The 20,952-nt window shown below is 41.0% G+C and overlaps 1 protein-coding gene across 3 annotated transcripts in view; it reads left to right on the forward strand.

Moving 5' to 3' along the window:
• The first annotated feature begins 10,529 nt into the window (after positions 1-10,529).
• The window catches only part of INPP5F (inositol polyphosphate-5-phosphatase F), a 35,283-nt gene continuing 24,860 nt past the window's right edge, over positions 10,530-20,952 (forward strand). The window contains exons 1-4 of one of the 3 annotated variants that reach the window (XM_071749542.1): positions 10,707-10,922; positions 17,622-17,824; positions 18,747-18,899; positions 20,540-20,620. Coding sequence is in view for 1 of the 3 variants with exons in the window: in XM_071749539.1 (XP_071605640.1) it covers positions 10,826-10,922; positions 20,540-20,620 (178 nt within the window). In the remaining 2 variants the exon portion in view is untranslated. Of the gene's footprint in view, positions 10,923-17,621; positions 17,825-18,746; positions 18,900-20,539; positions 20,621-20,952 lie in introns of all 3 variants that reach the window. The other 2 variants (XM_071749541.1, XM_071749539.1) reach the window with 2 other exon arrangements.

The raw sequence follows: 20,952 nt of genomic DNA on the forward strand, positions 1-20,952 counted from the left end.
GTTTATAGCAGTCCTACAGCCCAGAAGCAACATTTTCACCTCTTCCTTCAGCAAGAGATGGCTGAAACCTTCCCAACCCCAGAACTACAAAATGCAAGCAGGAGTTCAGCAGCTCCAATGTTTTGTATCACAGTGATGTTTCCTTCTGAGGCCCTGGGAAGCTGTACTGAGGGGGTTCCAGGACCAGGAAAACAGAGAATTTCTGTTTTTAAAGAAAGCACTGCTTGAAGTGGAAGGTTGGACTAATGATCTTCAGAGGTCCCTTCCAACCCACACTGGTGTGTCTACACTCTGGTTCCTGAAAGACTTGGTTTAAAGGAGTGAGACATTAAAATCACAACCAATTATGCAATAAAATTTTGTTTTGTCAAGGGGCTATTTCTCAAAGCAAGGCCATGCCAGAATTCATATCATATAAGCCTCTTTTTCCCTGAGATGGAGTGATTGCATATCCTATTTTCAAGTGATATATCAGCAACAAAACCTGCCAAGGAGTAGCAACTGTGTAACTGCATGGGTTGCTCCAGTCCTTTTGATGTAATTGCTGATGAAGGCTTCACTTGAGCAAATTGGACTGAAAGAAGAGGACACGAAAAGCACAGAGTAAAAATTGGTCTTTGCATAAAGGAGTGCTGTCTACATAAATTCATCCTTTTGTCACAATGGCTGGGGGTTATTTTTCACCTCATTTTCCTTTTCAGGCGACTGTGCATGCTCTTAAGTGTACTCATTGAGTATTTTAATTCTATGATTCCAAAGTGCTTTCCAGTCATAAAATACTCCACAGGAATAGGTCATGTACCTATTATTCAAGCTTAAAAGTGGCACATTAAAATTATTTGCAGTATCACTAGTGTAAGCCAGTGGTGCTGATTCCCAGTCCTACCTGAATCCTTTTCCTACAGGCATTCCTGTGGCAGGCTGTAATTTTGTAGTTTGATTTCCATAAGCTGACTCCAAACACACTGAAGAAAACTGAAGGATACATGGCTACTTAAAATGACATAAATTACATACTCCATCTGAGAAGCAAGTCTGAGGCTACAGTTGGTTTTGTTAGAAGCATCTATTTTTAAGATTGCTGGCAAATTTACACAGAGAGCCTGGATTTATCTTTTTCACTATGATTAACATCAAGGCTTGAGGCAAAGCAAATCAGCCAAACAGAACAGTTGCATGAATAATGCACTAGATGGTTTCAGAAACCTCGTTCCAAACCCACTTAGTTGAGCAGAAAAGTTATTTTGGAGACTTTCTCATGTTTGTTTTCTTGTCTTTTGGGTTTGGATGTCTTTTGGCACTATCAGAGCTGCTGCTTCTGTAAACAAGCAAGCATGGCTGAGTGGAGAAAAATAAATTAACAGCCTTTTTTCTCTCTTTTCTCCTGTGTGTTCTCTGTGTGAACTTTTTTCTATATATTGCTTATTCATTGTGCTTCTGGAAAACAGTGAGAAAAAACCTCCCTCAAGCTTTTAAATATGTTTGAACAACAGATGCCTAGAAAGAAAGCGTCAGTAAACAGCACAGAAAGAACCAAAAATCTTGGGAAGAAATTTTTTTGTGGGTTCTTTCTCCTTTTCCCTTTCCTTTTCCCTTTCCTTTTCCTTTTCCTAATTCTTCAAAGCATAGATCACAGCTTCTAAAATTCAGAGTATGCCTGGTTTCCTTTAGCTGATTTTCAGTTGGTAATTCTTGAAATGGTTGCATCAAACAGAATATTCTCACTGAAGTCTCACTCATAGTAGAGTGAAATAATTACTACACAAGTCTTACATTTTATGTTCCTCTGTATTTAGTATAACTGGATTTTATTTTACTATTTTGTTACTGGTTTGTTGATCAATTTATGATCTAGGATTACCCCAGAACTCCTATTAACCAGCTGTTCCTGAGCTTATATCTATAGAGATGGTCATTCCTCTTGGAAATCTTCCTCTTGCCTGTCATCTCATTAATTTCAGATAATAACTTGCTACAATAATCTCATAATGGAATCCTGATACTCAGTGGGCTTTCAGACCCTCTTAGCTTGATAATCTACTAAGTATACTTATTATTCAATTTTTTTGGGCTATCCATAAAGACACAGGATAGTACCAAACTCGTGAGTTAACCAGTAGTAAACACTACACAAGAGAAACTTCTCAAATATCTGGGTCTATGGAGGTGTCCTAACTGGACTATATTTCCTTAAATAGTTATAGGAAAATCACAAGTGAGAGGATCAAAGCTCATATTAAGTGCAGATATTTGCTATGTTCCAAAACTGCTAAACTGGCATAGCAGGACAGGCTATTGATCTAATCTTACTTGTACTATGTTAACAGTTTCTTAAGAGTTTCTTGACTTGCAGGTATTTGGAAGTTCTACTTTCTGCTATTTTTTCATTTAAGGAAAGGGTCTGACTCATCTGAAATTCCCCATCTTCCTTCTTTCCTTTTTTTAAGGCTGAGGATGCTGGCATAGATTCATCACTGTATCTCAAGCTATAAGCTCCCATTAATTTTGCAGACATTAGAAAACAAGAATTAATTAAAAGCCCCAGTCCTTTCCCTGCTTTCTGGGGCCCAGCCAGTTTCTAGTTTCCCAAGACCAGCCCTTCCTGCTCCCAGGTTATCACCCATCCACCTGGTCCTACCAGATCTATGGCATAGTGTAGAGTCCTGCAACAACAACACATGCTTGGAATTTTTCTCCCTCAGTAATTCCAGAGAGAGAGAGACATTTCCTCCTACACCTTGTAATGGTGTATTTGGCAGGCCTGTGATGCCCTAACAAATGAAACCGTGCCTCTCAATTCTTTGTGTGCCTTCTCCCTCAAAGTGGTAGCTGACTATTTATGAATAGTTTCTAGGACTTGTTAAATTTTGCTCAGGACTGTTTTCAACCTTTTCTCAGAAAAATTGCCAGCTAAAGCTGAGTCATTTGTGGAGCTCTGTATCAGTCAGAGTGTTAGAGCTCACCAGTTTATCACACGTAGTCACAGATCCAGGGTATAAAGCTGTTATAAATATGCAGTATTTATATTGCTCTAAAAATAACAGTAAGATGCTTAAAACATTAAATAAAGTGAAAAGCATGTTAGTAATTGACAGGTGTTACATGGGGCTCTGATTTCACCTTGGCTTCTCAATGGCTTTCACCTTCACAAAGGTAAAACCTGACTGAATCCAATGAAAAAACAGAATTCCCTGATTTGTCTATAGTCTTAGGTAAGTATTTTTAATTGTTATTACTGTAAAATACAGAGATTGCTTGCATTTATCCATATATAAATATGATTGTAGTCTCTTACACGGTAGCAGTTTGAAACATTTTGCACATATTAAGATAGGCAGGCTATAATACCTCTGCAGAGTAGGGATGTAGTAGGGAAATGCAACCTTTAGTGATATCTGTAAAAGTAAGGCAAAAAGAGATTAGTTTATTCACCCTAGGCCAGGCAGATAGGGCAAGGATTCAGATATTCTGATTTTCATCTCTCTTTTTCAGTCTCATCTATCTTCTTTCCCTAAGTTTTACAGTGACCTACCTGTGATTGCACAAAAAATGCACAGCCTGCTATAAAGACTTCAGCCTGTATATAACAATGATCATCTATCCCAGTTATTCAAGTATAGAACTCACAGTCTCACAGAACAACAAAATTCTTTACATTTTCTGGTTTAGCCCTTTGAGAGTCTTAAGAATTCTACTTACTTGTACATAACCTAACTGCACATCAAGAGTGTGAGGACTGCAAATGCTATACATGACTTTTTTAGCCATAAACCACAGATAAAGGAAAAACTCATAATGTTTCTTGACATAAATTATCACATAGCAGCTAAAGATTCTGCTCTAGGGCAGAAAAGATTCTGTGTCACTCTTAGAATTTCATACATCTATTTATCTTATTTATCTGCAGTATAAATGCAGATTTACATAGTGGTTGAGGGTCTGTAAACATGAGTACTATTAGAGAGCAATGGGTATGTATGTCAGTAAGGTTTTATTATGGCTCTGTGAGAATAACTTCACCCAGCTGTGTTAAAAATAATCTCCTCTTCAGCCAGCACCTCTGTACTAGTGAATCTGGTTGAGATACACCAAGGCTTACTGAAGATCATTCCTATTCTTTCAGCTCATGTCATTTAGGAAGCTGCTGTAGGAGCTGAAAAAGCTCCTTTGGATGGTGCCCTCTGTGTCTCATCACAGGGCTCTGCTGCTCTAGCTATGGGTAAGTGGATTCCTTACAGCTGAAGCAAAACCAGAAGATGCACTCCAGGACCACATCTCATGCTCTCCAGTTGCATCCCAAGGGGTCTGTAGGGCAAAACCAGATTTCATCTTAAATAAACTTCCTGCAACGTGTAGAGGGCAGAAACTGGGACCTGGGCCCCAGCTGGTTTGTTCCCCAAAACCTGGCATGGCTGGCATGAGTGCATTCATAATATAGGTGTGATCCAATTCTGCATTGCTTGGTGGCTCAGAAGGAATTGCCAAGTGAGTAACACTAAAGTCAATCCTGACCCTACAAAATTAGGCTCTTTTTGTTTCAACAGAGGCCAGGCAGGTTTGCTAGTGCCCTGCTTATGCTAACTTGGAGTCCAGTTTCATAAACAGTATTTTAGGAGGTTATTCTTCATCTGAATTCAGCTCACAATATGCTGCACAAATGTTTGTGGTTATACAATGCAGGCACAGTGCAGGAATAGAAACACACAGCTGGGAAGGAGGAAATGGTTATTTAAGCTGGCTTTAGCAGTATTGTTGCTGAATGCCACAACATGTCAAACCTTACTCTGAAAAGTTCCCTCTGGAGTACCTCCTGGGGTAAGGAAAGGTGAATTTGACCCCAAATTAATTTATTGAATAGGTTTTCGCTGCAAGAAAACATGGTGTTACAAAGACATCTTTGTCACAACACAGAAAAAGATGTCAATTAAAGTGACATAATATTAATATTTTGTATTAAAGATGTAATAATTGAATGGAGTATTAAAGTATGTTTTCCAACACAACTTAGTAATGCTTAAATTCTGGAGTGCTGAGACCACTGGTGACCAAGCTGATCAAGAATGTTTCATTATCTGATGTTGCATCCCTTATAAATCTGTTTCTGATATTACTTCTTGTCTTTCATAATGTTTCTAAATCTCTGGAATGTGAATAGACATGATGCTAGCTTGGGAGGGGGTTCTTTACCCATAACAGGAGTTCCCAGGCATGACAGAAATGTAAACAGTACATGAAGATTAATTAAATGTTGTATTTTGAAAAACAGTTCTTTAAGAACAGGGAGCAAAAGGATAACGATTTAAAAAAAACCACCCAGAAATGGTTATAACTTTCTTGTTTTTATTTCTATCATTCAACTAGCAGATTTTTGCACTGAATACGTAGAGTACGTAGAGTAGCCAAAAAGAGGGTGAAAAATGACAAAAAGAAATGTATAAAACTTCAGTACTTGGCAGCTACTGCTATTCTTCATGGGTTATTTGTTGCTCAGCCTCAACAGGATTCACATCACACAGAGATATGTTATGCCAAGAATGGAATACAAATACTTTGCTGGTTTTGCTACTTCACTATCAAACCTCCTCAATGCTAAGAAACTGAGTATTCCTAAACAGAGACAGAGAGAATGCTAAATCCAGAGGGAAAAAGCTAGATGCAGTAAACCCTACTAACAATACAAAGGTAAATGGATGTGCTTTTATATTAAAACAGGAAAAAAAAAAAATCAGGGAAAATAAAGCAACTTCCAAGAAAGCTACTTACAAAATTGATTCAAATTGGCAAAGTGGTATCAGATGAAAATAGACTTTAAATATTTGTTTTTCCTAAAATGCACACTTAATTTCAGTGATCCCAAAACCTTACTTTCCATCCTTTCTAAAAGCAAGTTTTTCTTTACTTTTGAAGTGTGAACTATATTGCTTAAAAGACCATGCAAACAAATAACAAAACATCAACCTAAATTAAAAATAAAGAAAGAGAGGTAAGCTCTTTCAGAGGCTAATACAATGATTTAATTTGTTAAGGCTGTTTTTACAACTTATTTTGCTGTATGGCTATAGTGCTGTGGGACACAGTTTAGTGGTGGAGTTGGCAGTGCTGGGCTAATGGTTGGACTTGCTGATTTTAAAGGTTTTTTCCAACCTAAATGTTTCTGTGATTCTATGATTTTTGCAAATGGTCTCATTGATTTGATCTTAACAGTAAGAGCAATAGAGGGATATCAATCCATCAGCCATGTAGTATATTGCAGATATTAACCACATGCATGTTGCTTTGAAGGGAAAATGTTATTATGTTCCTGTGTGCTCAGTGAAACTTTGTGAAGTCCATGGAAATATTCCCATTGGCAAGCAAGAGGTTTTCATGGGCAAGGAGGAAATACCGGAGTCCTGGTTCCTTTAGAGATAACAACTGCAGCTGCCATATGAAAAAGTTATCCCAGTGAAAAGAAAGCTTAAAATAATTTCAGGAAAAAATCTCTACCCTGAAATCCTTTCCCTGGTTTTGAGAAAGTTTTTGTTTTCTTGCCAAAAGCTAATATTCACGCCAGTGGTTTTGCATTTTTCTGCTACAAAACAAAACACACAAGCATTTTTCAGAGTATTTAATACTGAAGGTACATTTACAGGTAATTCAGAAGTGTTCTGGTGGCAACTACTGGCTGTCACATAGGAATTTTTTACCCATTATATTTCCAATCAGAAGAGGCTCTTGTGTAACTTTTGTCTGATGGAGATGTTCCAAGAAGGTTGCTTCTCAAAGCAGGCTTTTCAGGGTGTCTCTAATGTAACCTCTAATATATCTAATATCTCTAACATATCCTCTCTAAAGAGTACCCAGAAGCCTTTTAAAAAATATTTCCAAAAATGTGATTTAAGACAGTCAGTATATAGCATCAAGTATTTATTATTCATATTCCTGTATTAGTAGGACCACATTAGAACCATCTGAGCTACAGAAACAGGCAAGCCAGTTTGTCTGGTCTAAAAAAAAAAAAAAAAAAAAAATACAGGTTGCAAGAAAGCCAGCAGGCATAACAGCAGGCCAGGGAAAACCTAACCAGGCTCCAATGCAAAAAGGGAGCATATGGAAAGTGTAAGTGAGCAGGGACTACCAAGGAGGAATACCAACACGTTGCCTGGGCACACAGGGATGAAAATAGGAAGGACAAAGTGCAGCTAAATTAAAAACTGGCAAGGAGTATGAGTAGAAACAAGAAAGGCTTCTATAGTTACTTTGGCATCATTTAGAATTACAGATCCTCACACTCTTTTGCAGTGTCATTTCCAAAACTGCTATCTGAGGCTTTTTTTTCCCCCTCAGATTCTACTGAAGGAGCTGCTTTTTAAACTCCAATTGCCTCTGTGTCCAAGAGCAATGTTTGGGTGCAGAAGTCCTACCAGAGGTAAAGAAAGCCTGAGGTAGGAACTGCTTATATGAGCTGAGAGGCAGAAAGTCCACGGGACCTGATGGGAATCCTCCAGAAGTGGTGGGGGAACTGGCTCATGGCACTCTAAGACTGCTTTTTATCATCTTTATTGTAGCACTTGCCATAAAAAATGAGACTGAATATACCTTGGTTAAATAACAAGGCAGCAAAATTATTTCCAAAGCAAAGCAGCAAATGTCTGTATTGCAAAATTTTCACCAGATGCATCTCTGAGCTGGTATCTCTAATAGCAGAAAGGAACGAGCTGACTAACAATATCATGCAAGCAAAGAAGAGGGCTTCAGATACATCATAGGTGTATTCACTGACAAAGATTTTTTTCTGATGTTGGTCTGGAAACTACCAGGAGCATGGAAGCCATAAAAACAACAACAAAAAAATGCTCCACGACTTCTTAATCACAGACATTTAGGAATAAAGAACCTCACACTCTCTTGCAGTGTCATTTCCAAAACTGGTGTAATTCTTCTCAGGATGAGCTGTGTATTTGTCCAATCCATCCAGTCAGTTCAAATTATGGACTGTTGCTAAATCATGTCACTTCCCATTAATCAACATTTAAAATTGAAATCAAGCTCTGGGCAATCAGGTCCAACACTGAACTAGTTGGAAGATACATGCAGAAGAGAGATGATACTGCAAGTGGCAAGGGCAAATATTCAGCAAATGATACTGCAGATGCCCAGAAATAGAGGAAAGAGATAGGAGCAAAAATAAAAGGCTTTGTTTTGACCTACTGAGACATTCAGTTACTAATCTTAAACAAGAGAGGTTATGAAGTTTGGACTCATCTTCAAATATGTTGATGTCAGAACGAACAAATTTAATTTATACATTTAAAGTCATGCATATACTTAAATACGTTTCTAGACTGGATGCTCAGTACCTTCCAAAATCAAACTCCTACCTGGGTCTTGAATGTCAACCTTTACAAGGAGATTTCTCATTTCTTAATGTCCTTTAGTCACATGCTTTTTAGCATATGAATAGAACACGAATGGAGAAATTTTATATGAGAGAAAAACAATCTGTTCAAAGAATGGTTTGAAAGTAGTGGTGTTCAGTGTTAGCTAGTTTAATAATAGTTGGTAAATCCTTTTGTTTGAGTGGTGAACAGCTTAAATTCCCCTCTGTCAGCAGAGGTTCAGTGCTTCCAGTTAGACCATGCCCACAGGAACTCTTGATTTGACAGACAAAGAGAAGCAAAAACCTCTGGCATGGGAGGGAAATTCCTAAAACAGATCTGCCACTGACAGAACAGACACATTCTGGAAATCTCTGCCTTTGGCTTCCAGCTCCCATGCCCCAGTGGGACATTCCCACTCTCATTTTGAGTGAAAAATGCCAAGTATACCGTTCATGGAGCTACCCTGAGTGGGTGGAGTCCATAGCAGGAGGCAGGACATCACTCCTGCCATTTTCATATGGATTCTTATTGGTCTTACAAGACAATATTAATCATCATAGTTAAAAGTCTTTATGAGTTTTTCAGCTAATTAATTCAATGTATATGTAAAAGTCAAATGCTTACACAACGAAATGGAGGAACTGTACTCTTGAATAAGGTGTTTATTTGCACTGTCCAGAAAACAACAACTAGTTCTTTCAGGCAGCCAGGTAGGTGTGTACAACTGACAGCTAAAAGACAGTCATAATATCATGGAATGGTTTGGGTTGGAAGAGACCTTAAAAATCAACAAGATCCAAGCCCCCTGCATGGGCAGGGACAGCTCCCATTAGACCGGGTTGCACAGGACTTAACCTAAACTGCCCTTAAACACTTCCAGTGATGGCGCATGAACTGTCTCCCTAGGCAACGTATTCCAGTGTCCTGCGACCCTCATGGTGAGGAATTTTTTCCTAATATCTACGCTCTTTCAGTTTGTGCCTAAGGAGGGTTAACTTCTCAAGAATGTCTCACTTCCCATTTTCGCAAATCTCAGCCTCAAATAATTCCCCGATTTTTTCCCTTAAGGTTTCCCACACCTCTGTGAGAAGGGGAACGCCGCAGTTACCACCACTTAAGGCACATCTAACTAAATTACTGTCCGTCTGTCCTGCAGGGACAGGGAAGGGAGACAGGGAAGAGACAGGAGAAGATCAAAACTCAGAAATCTTTTCCAGGTCTCAATTGCCAGCTTCCTTTGCAGGGTCACAGAGTGACTTGTCTCCAGGAGAAGCTGCAGCCAGGATTTTACAGAGCTTAGTGTTTGGAAAACCGGAGACTCCCCATCTTCCCTTTGAAAGGGAAAAAAATGTCTAAACCCGAAAGATATAGATGGGATGCTTTTTGTCTACGTCCATTTCTACTCCAGTTTTATGGGAATGGGAGTGTAAGCAAGCAAAATGTCTGGAAAACTGTAAAAAGTGGATGGTAAGGCTGGGAAAGGTCCGTAGCAGCAAGGAGCTCGCTGGAGCCTTTTCCAGTGTTACCTGGAAAGGAGAGAGAGGGTATAAATAATTACCCTTGTGTCAGGAAGCGCTCCTTTCTGTATAAATACTTAAAATGATAATGAGCCCCGCGCTTTGGTGTTGAGATCTCCTTTCATCACCAGCTGATACACTGTATCCTGTCTGCTTCCACTGATTATTAAAGTTGTTCCCTCCCGGGAAACGTTGAGGAACTCGGGGCGGGGGGGTGGTTACAGGTTTGGTTGTTGCCTCCTGCGGGCTGTGCTGGTGAATGCCTGGAGTGACTGAGAGGAGGGGGACTGCAGAGTGACTGAGAGGGGTGGCTGAGGGGACAGGGGAGGGGACTGAGGAGAGAAGATGTGAGGAGAGGGGAAGTGGAAGAGGGCAGGTGGAAGAAGGTAGAAGGGAAGAGGAGAGGTGGGAGAAGGGAAGGTGCTGAGGTGAGGGTGGGAGGTGCTGATGGGTGGGTGGTAGATGCTGAGGAGAAGGTGCTGAGGTGAGAGGTGGCTGGGAGGTGCTAAGAGGAAGGTGCTGATGGGTGGGTGGGTGAGTGGGTAGGAGGTGCTGAGGTGAGGTGAGGGGTGGGGTGAGGGTGGGAGGTGCTGAGGGGGTCGCGGCCGCCCCACCCCCCCGCCCCTTCTGCGCCTTTAAGCGCGCGGGGAGGCTCTGACGGGGGCAGCGTTACGTGCGGCGGCGGCGGTGGGCGGGGCCCGGAACGCGCGGGCGCGTACCCGGCGGGCGGAGCACGCGCTCTCCCCCCCTTCCTCTCAGCCCGCGATCGTTGCGGTGGCGCGCACCTTCCGCGCTCGGGAGCGCGCCTGGGCCCGGCCCCTCCTCCCACCCTTCCGCCCGGCGGGGGCGCGCAGGGCGGCGAGAGCCGCGCACGGGTGCGGGGAGCGGCGGGAGCGCCCCGCTCTCCCTCCCGGCGGCACCAGCACCGCCAGCAGCGGCACGGAGAGGATGGAGCTGTTCCAAGCCAAGGACCACTACATCCTGCAGAGCGGGGAGCGGGCGCTGTGGTGCAGCCGGAGGGACGGCAGCCTCCAGCTGAGAGCCGGTGAGTCCTTCCCCCCCAGCCCCCTCCCCTCCCGCCGCAGCACCGGGGCTGGGGTCGGGTGCTCCCCGGTGCCTCTGTCTGTGGGAAAGGGAGGGACGGGACCTCCCCCTCCCCCCTGCCCCGCACGGGGTGAACAGGGAGAGTCTCGGGGGGTGGCAGCGGCTCCGGACGGGGAGGGGATCGCTGAGGGGAAGGGCGGCGGCGGAGCTGGCGGGAGGGACCCCCCCGACAGCCGAGGGCGCTGGGTTGCGGTGCGGAGCCCCGGGTGAGGGCGGCGGAGGGGCAGGGTCACCCGGGAGGTTCGGTAGGTCGGTACCGTGGGGCTCAGCCCTGGGCGAGCTGGCGGTGCCCGCCTCTCGCCATCGGCCCGTTCTCCCCGGGTCAGCCCGGGGCTGCCGCCGCCGCGGGTCGGTACCGTGGGGCTCAGCTCTCTGGGACCGGCCCAGCCGCGGTACCGAACGCCAGGCGTGTCCCGGCCCTGCGAGAAGTCTTCCTTCTGCGAGCTGATATCACGGTTTTTTGTTTTTTTTTTTTCATCCATTCTGTGTGTGTTTCTCTGCCGGGCTGCCCCTGCTGCCTCCGTCTCAATAACGCTGTGTAGCTGCTCACGGTGAAATGTTGAAATGCGTTTGGACACCTTTGCGGGAGCATCACCGAGTCAGGAAGGGCCATCTTGTGTCGGTGACAGCTTTGCCGGTGTTCCTGGTAAATGGTGGTAGCGTCTTTGGACGAATGTATTCCGTGGTCCTTCAGGAGACTTTGGTCTACACTGCTAAATGGCTCTGAGATTTATTTTTTTTTAAATTACTATAGGGAGTGTGGCAACTCCAGAGGGGGATTGCGTGCCCTCTCCCTGCAGAGAAGGTAGTGGGAGTAAAACCTGTGGATAAAAGATGTAAAGGGACCTTAGTGTAGCTGCTGGTAAGTCAAAAATACTCTAAATAGTTGTGCCAAACATCTGGCATGTGTTACAGATGCTACTTAAAGTTTTCTAAAATTAGGAACTGTGTTATTCTGAAAAAGCAGGTAAAGATGCAACTGACCAGGCTGCCTGAGTACTGTATACCTCATGAACTTTAAAAAAAAGATGGGATAACTTTATACATAAATATGTAATACCATTAGATAGCCATTGTTATCTTTGGTTATCAAAAGAATTGGTTCTTTTATACTGGTCTTCCTTTTCTAGTCTGTGAAATGTATTTGGATCTCTTAGATAAAATTACGGTCTGTCTCAAGATAATGTGACTTATTCTTGTCCAGAAGCTTCACTTAGGGTTGGAAGTCCAGTAATGCACGGATTTGTAAATCACTTCGCAAAATATTTGATGTTAAGCTAGTGAACAATACTGCTACTTAATGAAAATGCATGTTTTTTGCAGGCACTCCCCCCCTTTCAGGTTTAGATTTGCTGGGGATATAGTAGGCTGCATATAAACTCTTATTTGACCCAGATTAATAAGTGTGAACTGTAGTTCCAAGAGATTTTTCTTTGAAAGCTTTAACTTTAAAAGAGTTGCCCACTTGTTTTCATGCAGCCATGGCTGTGGTGGTTTTTTAAAATTATTTTAAAAATTATTTCTTGAAGTCCATTAACTTCATGGCAGCTTTGCTGGTGCCCAGCAGTTTGTCTGCACGTTGTTCAGCAGGACTTTGTCTTCAGCATACCTTTAAATTTTCAGCCAGTGTACATGTGATCCTTCTTGTGTGTGACCTGCAGATTAAGGAAAGGTAATATGATATTGAAGCCTCTTACTCTGCTTGAAACTCTTGATTATCAGTCATGCTTTCCCATTTCTGTGTATTTGTTGTTTTGGTTCTCCATCCTGTCTGTGGGTCATCTCATTGAAAGTGAGCTCTGTGAAATGAAAATAAACTTGGGAAAGAAAACAGTTCTCTCACAGAAAGTATTTCTTGGATCAGTAGATCTTGCTCGTATTAAGACAACCCTGGATATCATCAAGTTTCCAGGTTTATTACATTGGAATATTTATAATCAAGGCCACTGACCGGAAATGAGGGAATGGATTGCTGTGTGGTGAGTCACTGCCATATTAAAAAAACAGTCATAACTTGAGTTTGTTGACATGTTTAATGGTCTGTCAAAAGGCTGTAATCTATGTGTCCCTGGTTGGTTTTGGAGGCCTTCGTTTTATTCTGTTCCTAGGAGGCTGCTCTGAATTAATCTATATTCATTCATGGATGGGAATAGATAATATTGGCAAACCTTGCACAGTGTTGCTTTGTATGATAGGTCTGAATCTAAAGAGCTTTGTAATATTCTCCTCCGTCAACCATAAAGTCATGTTCAGAAATTTACTAGTCTTCAAAGCTGTATTTCTGACCTCTTTTGAATCAGAGAGAGAACGGCTTGAATTAAAAAAGGCAAAAAAACCTTTGATAAATATTTGCTCTAAGCCATAGTTTGAAGGTTGCTTGTCTGTGTTTACAAGATGTTTCTGGTGGGTTTTTTTTCTTTATTCAGTGTAGTGAAAAAGCATGTGTTGTTCAACCATGCCTTAAATACCTTCCATCAGGTGTTGATGGGGATTTCACTCTTGGTTTACTCTGTTTATGCTCTGCTTGGCTGTTCCTGAGTAGCAGTTCTACACAGATTACAAAAATATTTTCTTTATATTGGTGCTATAAAGCATGCATTTATATATGCATGTGCACACATATAGAAAAGAGCAAAAGTATTCGAGACACTGAATTCTTCTCATGATTTTCTTATAAGCAGAAAAAGGAATGAGACTATTTTATGGGTTGAAAAATTCTATTATCATTGTATTGGCCTTGATAATATCCTGGGCAGTAATGCCAGACTAAATAAGATTTTGAATAGTTGGTTCCTGCCACCCTGGAGAAAAAAACATAGACATATTTTCAGTGACTCACAGATTGGAATTATTCTAACACAACTTTGGGGGACTTCATACTTGAAGATTCCAACAGCTCTGTAAGAGTAAGTTATATTTTACCTCTGAAGCTATACCTAGAGGCAAATGAGCAGTTGTTTGTTTTACACAGTCCTATTTCTCATCTGTTGTGAATTAGCAGCTGAAGTAATGTCTATCATTAAAAGAAATATATTTAAAAGCCATGTAACCAAACAGATTTTCAGAGTATCAGGGGACAGATTTCAGGTTAGTTGTCTCAGGTTAGTTCAGGATAGTGTGAAATCTCTGAACTACAAATCATGAGGCCAAGTAATAGTCTATCTGTGCCTGCTTGCCTTACTCCTCAGGGACATTACAGGTGTCATGGAGAAACCACTTGTCAGAATTCCTGAGCTCTTCTTCATGATTGCAGGCTGAAGGAGAAGAGTAGTTCCTTTGAAGTCTAATGCCTGTAAATGCTCAAGTGAAGGCCTGGAGCTCATAAGTGGTGTGAGGAGCAATGCAGCAGATCATAGAATCATAGAATTTTCAGGGTTGGAAGGGACCTTTAAGATCACCCAGTTCCAACCCCCCTGCCATGGATCAGAACCTCCCACCAGATCAGGTTGCTCAGAGTCCTCTCCATCCTGGGCTTAAAAACTTCCAGGAATGGGGCTTCCACCACCTCTCTGGGCAGCCTGTGCCAGGCTCTCACCACCCTCATGGTGAAGAACTTCCTAACATCCCATCTAAATCTCCCCTCCTCCAGCTGGAATCCATTCCCCCATGTCCTGTCACTCCTGACATCCTTAAAAAGTCCGTCCCCAGCTTTCTTGCAGCCCCTGCAGATCCTGGAAGGCTGCAATGAGGTCTCCTCAGAGCCTTCTCCTCTCCAGACTGAACAACCCCAACTCTCTCAGTCTGTCCTCACAGCAGAGGTGCTCCAGCCCTCTGAGCATCCTCATGGCCCTTCCCTGGACACTTTCCAGCACATCCATGTCCCTTCTGTAAAAGGGGCTCCAGAACTAGACACAGAGCTCCAGATGTGTCAGGAGACGTAAAGATACAAAGTACACAGTGTGGCTCTGAAGGATTATTGCCTGAGTATGTTAACTCATGCTACTAAATTAAGTATTTCCTACAAAACTGACTTCCTGAATTTCAGTGGGATGTCTTAGAAACTGCCTATCTGTTCTGGAAGATGAATTCCAGAGGAAGTAGTTGTGTAGCTTTAGAAAAAATCTTTCTGTATGTCAAGTTCCTTCCTAAGGAACCTTAAGCTTTTTTTTTTTTTTTTTTTTTTTTTTTTTTTTTTTTTTTTTTGACACTTTTTAAACTGCAGTTATTACTGAGCTGTTCCTTCCCCCCTTGCCTGCTCATTCTGTTCCCTCTCTTTTGTACCATTTTGGAGTTGTCAGCACAACATTCTTGTGGTGGATGTAACAAACCAGATGTCAGGACTGATCTGCATTAGCTGCAACCCAGCAAGAATGTATGCTTAAAAAAAACAACCTTGAGCACTTAGTTCCCCGTTGCTGTTTGCTAGAGAACAGAAAGGACCAGGGGGCTGCTGTGTATCCTTCATCTGATGGATGCTGCATGCAAGAGTTAATTTTGTAGATTCTGACTGAGGAGAGATCTTCAGATGTATTTACCAGAGCTAAATTGTTGTCTACGTTCATTAAATAAGTGGTACTTTGTAGTTCCATCCGTGTTTCTTTTTGTGGAGCACGGTAAAACTAAACCTGAGATTTAAATGGGTTGACTGAATGCCACCTGGTGAGAACTGGACCTTGAAGTGAGATGTTTCTTGTTTGGTTTCCTGCTGAGTCTCAGTAGCAGACAAGTACCATGTAACAAGTGTTCCTGTCTCTGTTTTATGTCCTCTCTTCCTTATATGAAGAGGTCTGGAAATGCCAGGGAGACAGTGGTCACTGTGTCTTTGAAAAACTGAAACCAAACCAGTTGAACGTACTTTGAGCTATAAAACTTATGCTCTGTTTTGAATAATTTCCCCTGATAGCACAATAAGGGCTAGCAGGCAAAATCATGCTGAGATGTTGAGGAGAGCTGCAAAATGTAAATGTGAAATGTGCTTCTCTGTCATTAATTGTTAGCTTTTAGTTTGTTTTCTCCTTGTGAATCTATCAGATTAGGAAAAGAGCACCTTTCTCACCTATGGCTGATGCTTTCTTGCTTGCTGTCATTCCATTAAATAGCCAATTTGTCCCCAACAGTTAAAAAAAAAAAGATACATGGTGTGTCATGAAATCCTTTACTTTCTACTTCTAAAACACATGCCAAGTTTTTGAAGGTAACTCCCTTATTTAGTGTTTGAAATAGTTATTCTCAATCCATAATTGTTTTTGTGCTGGGCAGAGAGGAAAGTTAATTATGGAGTGAGAAAGAAAAGTGACCCTGAGGCTAAAACCTTTACTTAGACTTGGCTCACCACAGCTGCACCAGTATATCTGTCATGGTTCTTAAGAAACATTAACATAAGTTAGTGATAAATAAACTATTTTTCACAATAATTAAATCTTTTTACTCAATTAGTGGTTATATTTAAATCTCCTAGGGATGGGATAGCTTTCCTGCATCCTCTTTTGAGTATAGCTGTAATTGCTGAACAAATTTTTTTAAAGCAGCTTATCTTCAGAATGAATCTAGTGCTTAAACTGTCAGTCTTATAATTAGGTTTGAATAAGATCTTTCTGCTGCCTTTCTGATAATTTTCCCTTTTACAAAGTAACTAGGATTAAAAGAAATGCAGACAACCTATTGCTTTCCTGGCTTAAAGGATTTACCCACAAACAACTTGAGCTTTGCTGAGAAACCATCTGAAAATAGGAGTGTGTTGGTTTGTAGTAATATTAATTAGTCCACTGTTAGTTTTGGAAAGGTCAAATTATTTCCTTGCCTGTGTCATTTGTCAGAAAATATGTATTTATTGGGATAATTCAACAGTGTTCAAAGAGTAAAGGGTTATTCTGAAGTAAAACCAAACAAACATAACCCAGTCAGCCCACTGAGCTTTACTTAGTGCCTGTTTGCATTTTAAGATAGTTACTCCTGGTCATTTATCTGGATGGTATTTAGAGGTTTGTGGAAGGAGTGAGGAGGTGGCTCTGTTTTCAAGAGGTTAAGCCACATCTGACAGCTTGTTGCACACATTCAGCCTTATACCATTAATAAAATAATTTTAAAAGAGCATTTTATCCATTTAAAACTTATTTTTGTGTGTGTTTTATAATTTATGTGCTATTAGTAAAGTTGAACATTTGTATAATTTATAAATAAGTATAGATATCTATTTAGGGTACATGCTGAAATATCTTTTACTGGTGTGGTACGTGATGAAAAGTTTGGAGAGCACTGATCTATAGTTCTGTTAGTTCTTTTTGGAGGCAAGATGTCAACTGGTACAGGAGTTCTTGTGCAATTATTTGTAGTACTGGATACTGTGGCCTGCTGAAAGTCTTTGGTATGTTTTTAAGTATCCTGAGCAATTCCTGGTGAGTCAGGGGATTTTGTAACTGCAACAGAATACAAAGAAATCTTCCTTATGAAGATGAGTAGTATGGATTCATTTATGTTGGTAGTCTCTGGGACTTGCATTCTGCTTTTGCAGACTTGTATACTTCACCCTCACTGCTTTAAATTTGTCACTATATGACCTGAACTGTACTTGCACTCTTTGTCTTCATCTGCTCTGACTCTGAGATGCAGAAGGAAGTGTCCAAAGAAACTAAATCATGGTTTTCCTGTCCTAGACACAAGGGAGTGAATGCATACTTCATAATGTTCTGTGCTTCTGCAGCTGAGACAGGCACTCTGTCAGAAACTTGACTCACTGCTTGGGAAACATTCCTCATGTCCTTGGATCCTGGAGGAGAAGCAGGGTGTCCCATGTCCTTGGATCCTGGAGGAGAAGCAGGGTGTCCAGCCAGGCTGTGAGGCGCAGTAGCAATGCGAAGACTGGGGCTGATCTGGAGCCCTCCCAGCTGTAGGCTTCTAAAGGCTGTGAGTGTGTTTGTGGGCAGAGGAGGAAGCAGTGGTGATTTAATTTCTCTCTTACAAAGTAAACCATTTAAATTCTAACTGATTGAAGGCTCTCAGTACCATAACACAGGCAGTGCAAGCTGTATACATAGGAAAGATAATTAAAACAAGTGATTAGCAAAAGGGATAACTTGTTTAAGGTTTGGAGACTAGGCTAGTAAATGAAGTTAATACTTCATGACAATTAAGAGTTTGTATTTTTAACACTAAATGTCTTAATACTCCACCATCTATCTGCAACTATAGTAGCTTAAATATGAATTTAGATCTCTCTGCTGACAGGAAAATGTAATTAGCCTTAGTTTGCTTAAGTAGTACTTGATTTTCTGCAAGATAAGGAATTTCAATTTTATACTTTTAAATCCTTCCAGTTAAATTTATAGTCTCTTAATTCTGACTCATGTTTCAGAACACCATTCAAAGAAGGACTGGAACTTGGATGCAGACTTCCTTTTGAAAAGCCACAAGAGGTCATAGGGGTTGAACAGTGCTAATAATAAAGGCTTGTAGTTGTCTTTGATCTAAACCAGGCACAATTTAAAGAAAAAAAAATCTCAAGTTAGTCTAAAAATATCATTGAAGTTTTTTTCCTGAATGTTAAAACTTCAGGTGTCAAAAGTTACATTAGGAGAGCAGAAAGATTTTCTGTGGCTATTTACAGAGTTAATCACCTTTTACTTTTTTATTAATAGATGTCTATTGCTTGTGTCGAACAGTGACAGTGATTGTGGTAGTTGCTATTCTGCCAGGCTATGAAAAGAATTCTTGAGCAATAGTGTGTAGTTATGTCAGTGTTTATACCCTTACATATAAACTGAGCTCAAAGTTCAGTGATGTTTTGTGTGTTTTTATACTAAGTACACTGACAGGAAACACTTTCTAGCCAAAGTCCACTTCTGGAAGCCAATGAAGTTGAGGAAGACAAGAGGTACAGAAGAGGTACATGCTCTCTGTGCTGCAGCAAGGTTGGAAGACAAACAGTTAAAGCTGTTTGGATTGAACCAGATAGCAGCCCAGTAGTAAGGGCTGGACTCAAGTGAGTACAAATGGAATGCTTTTTGTTTCTTGCCTTGTTCCCAGAGGAGTTTGATAGCCCAGCATCTGAAGCTCTTCAGACTTGCCTTTAGTCATTCAGTGCTGAGCAGGTTGCTCATCCCAAAGTAGCAGTTTCTTTTCTTATCAGGATTTCTGCTTGACCTTGTATCAACTCTGATGTTGGTAGACTGGAGAAACAAAGACCTAGAAATAATTTTTGGCTTTTAATGCTCTTCCAAGATACTTTTTTCACGTTATATTTGTGTAAACACAAAGGATTAAAGGCCCTTAGTTGCTGCTGGTAAGCTCTGGGTGGCGAAGTATTCACATCAAAGCTGGTTTTGTTCCAAATTTTTGACATGAGTTCTATTGTGCTGCAACTACAATGTTGCTGCAGTCCCTGTGAAGGGTAAGTGTGTTTTCAGTGATCATTAATCTCTGACAGGAATCAGCAAAAAGAGGCAAAGCTTAATTCAATAGCTTGAATTTAGTCAGTGGGATATTGGGCACTAGTCTAGAATCACTGGACTAGAATGAGGACTATTGGTTGCCACCTGCAGGTCTCAGTCTTCCAAGGAGAAACTAAGATCTTGTAAACAGTGTGTGTGAAGGATGATTTGTACTCTTCAGTATCTTAAGATGTTGTGTGAATTTGTCCTTTGAATGTTCACCTGCTTACATGGGAAGCAGAGAATTTATCTGGATGCTAAAACTGGAGAATCTCTTCCACCTTGGAACAAGTGAGTTTTGGTAGATAGTAACAAGCTTCACATCCTTCTTGGTATAGAAGAACTTCTCCTTTGTGACTTTTCTCCTACAGACGTTAAATGCTTTTTAGAATTTGTTTTCATGTAGAAGACTTAGGGAATTTATGCCATCCCACAGCCTTAAACTCCTGAGCAGGTACAGCATCACTGCTGAGCTCCTCCTGAGTATCAGCAGTGTGGTCTGGTGACCACAGGACACTCTTCATGTTTATACTGTCACACTGACTTGTGTCAAGTAATGGCTTTTTGGGAGGAGTGCCCTGCACAGATAAGGAAGCTGATAATGTTGCCTTCCTGCTTTCTCTTCTACTTCCTCTGTGGTTCACTGGGATTTCTTAACAGTGGAACTTAAAACCTAAAACTTAACTTTGTGTACCTTGTTATTCCATGTAGATGTTGAGAGTGCTTTAACAAAAGAGGAAGTGAGTGGGTGTGTGTGTGCAAGAGGATGTGAACTTGGGATAAGTATAGAGGAGCTGGGCTGGAAGTTAACATCTGCTAGGTTTTTGAAGCTACATTAGTAACTTAATGACCTGTAATCAATTTTACTATAGCCATGTAAAATTTCAATCTAGTTAAAAATGATAATGAATATTAGAAGAATGAAGCCTACATTAAACTGGATTACAATAGCCCAAAGCAATCATTTTCTTCTGAAAAATCTGGGAAATACCAGGAATACCAGGGCTTTAAATTGGAAATCTAGTAATTTAGTCATAGCTACTTACTAACAAGCCTATATATTCTTATTGCAGAAATCATTACATATTTTCTATCCTCTGAGATGGAAAAAATGGAGAGAATGGCCATCACTGGATTAATTGTCCTTTTGAGTTGAAAAAACAACAGTAGTTTTGTTCTTTTTTTTTTGCAGCCACTGATCTTCTTTTGGCTTGGAATCCTATTTGTCTGGGCCTGGTAGAGGGAGTCATTGGCAAAGTTCAGCTGCATACAGGTATGTGCTTTTCTGTGGTTCCATGGTGTGTTTTACTGCTGAGGCACTTTGTTTTTTAAGTCAGTGATACAATAAATAATACTGTGTAGCTCAAATGGGATTATGGAGTGTTCTTTGCAACAGGGGAGCTCTCATCCACTCTGAACTTGTCAAATGGTTATATTATACCTACAGGTGCAAATTCCCTCTACTTTTCAATATATTTTCATTGTAAAAAGCACAGAATTCCCAAAGAGTAGAACTTTGTGTCTCTGTAGTTCTGTCAGAGACTCTATGTAAGATGCATAAAACCCTCGCACCATTTTGAATAATCCTTTCGAGCAGTTTTTTCT

This window comes from Heliangelus exortis, chromosome 7 (assembly GCF_036169615.1).
Source record: "Heliangelus exortis chromosome 7, bHelExo1.hap1, whole genome shotgun sequence".
NCBI classification, from domain to species: domain Eukaryota; kingdom Metazoa; phylum Chordata; class Aves; order Apodiformes; family Trochilidae; genus Heliangelus; species Heliangelus exortis.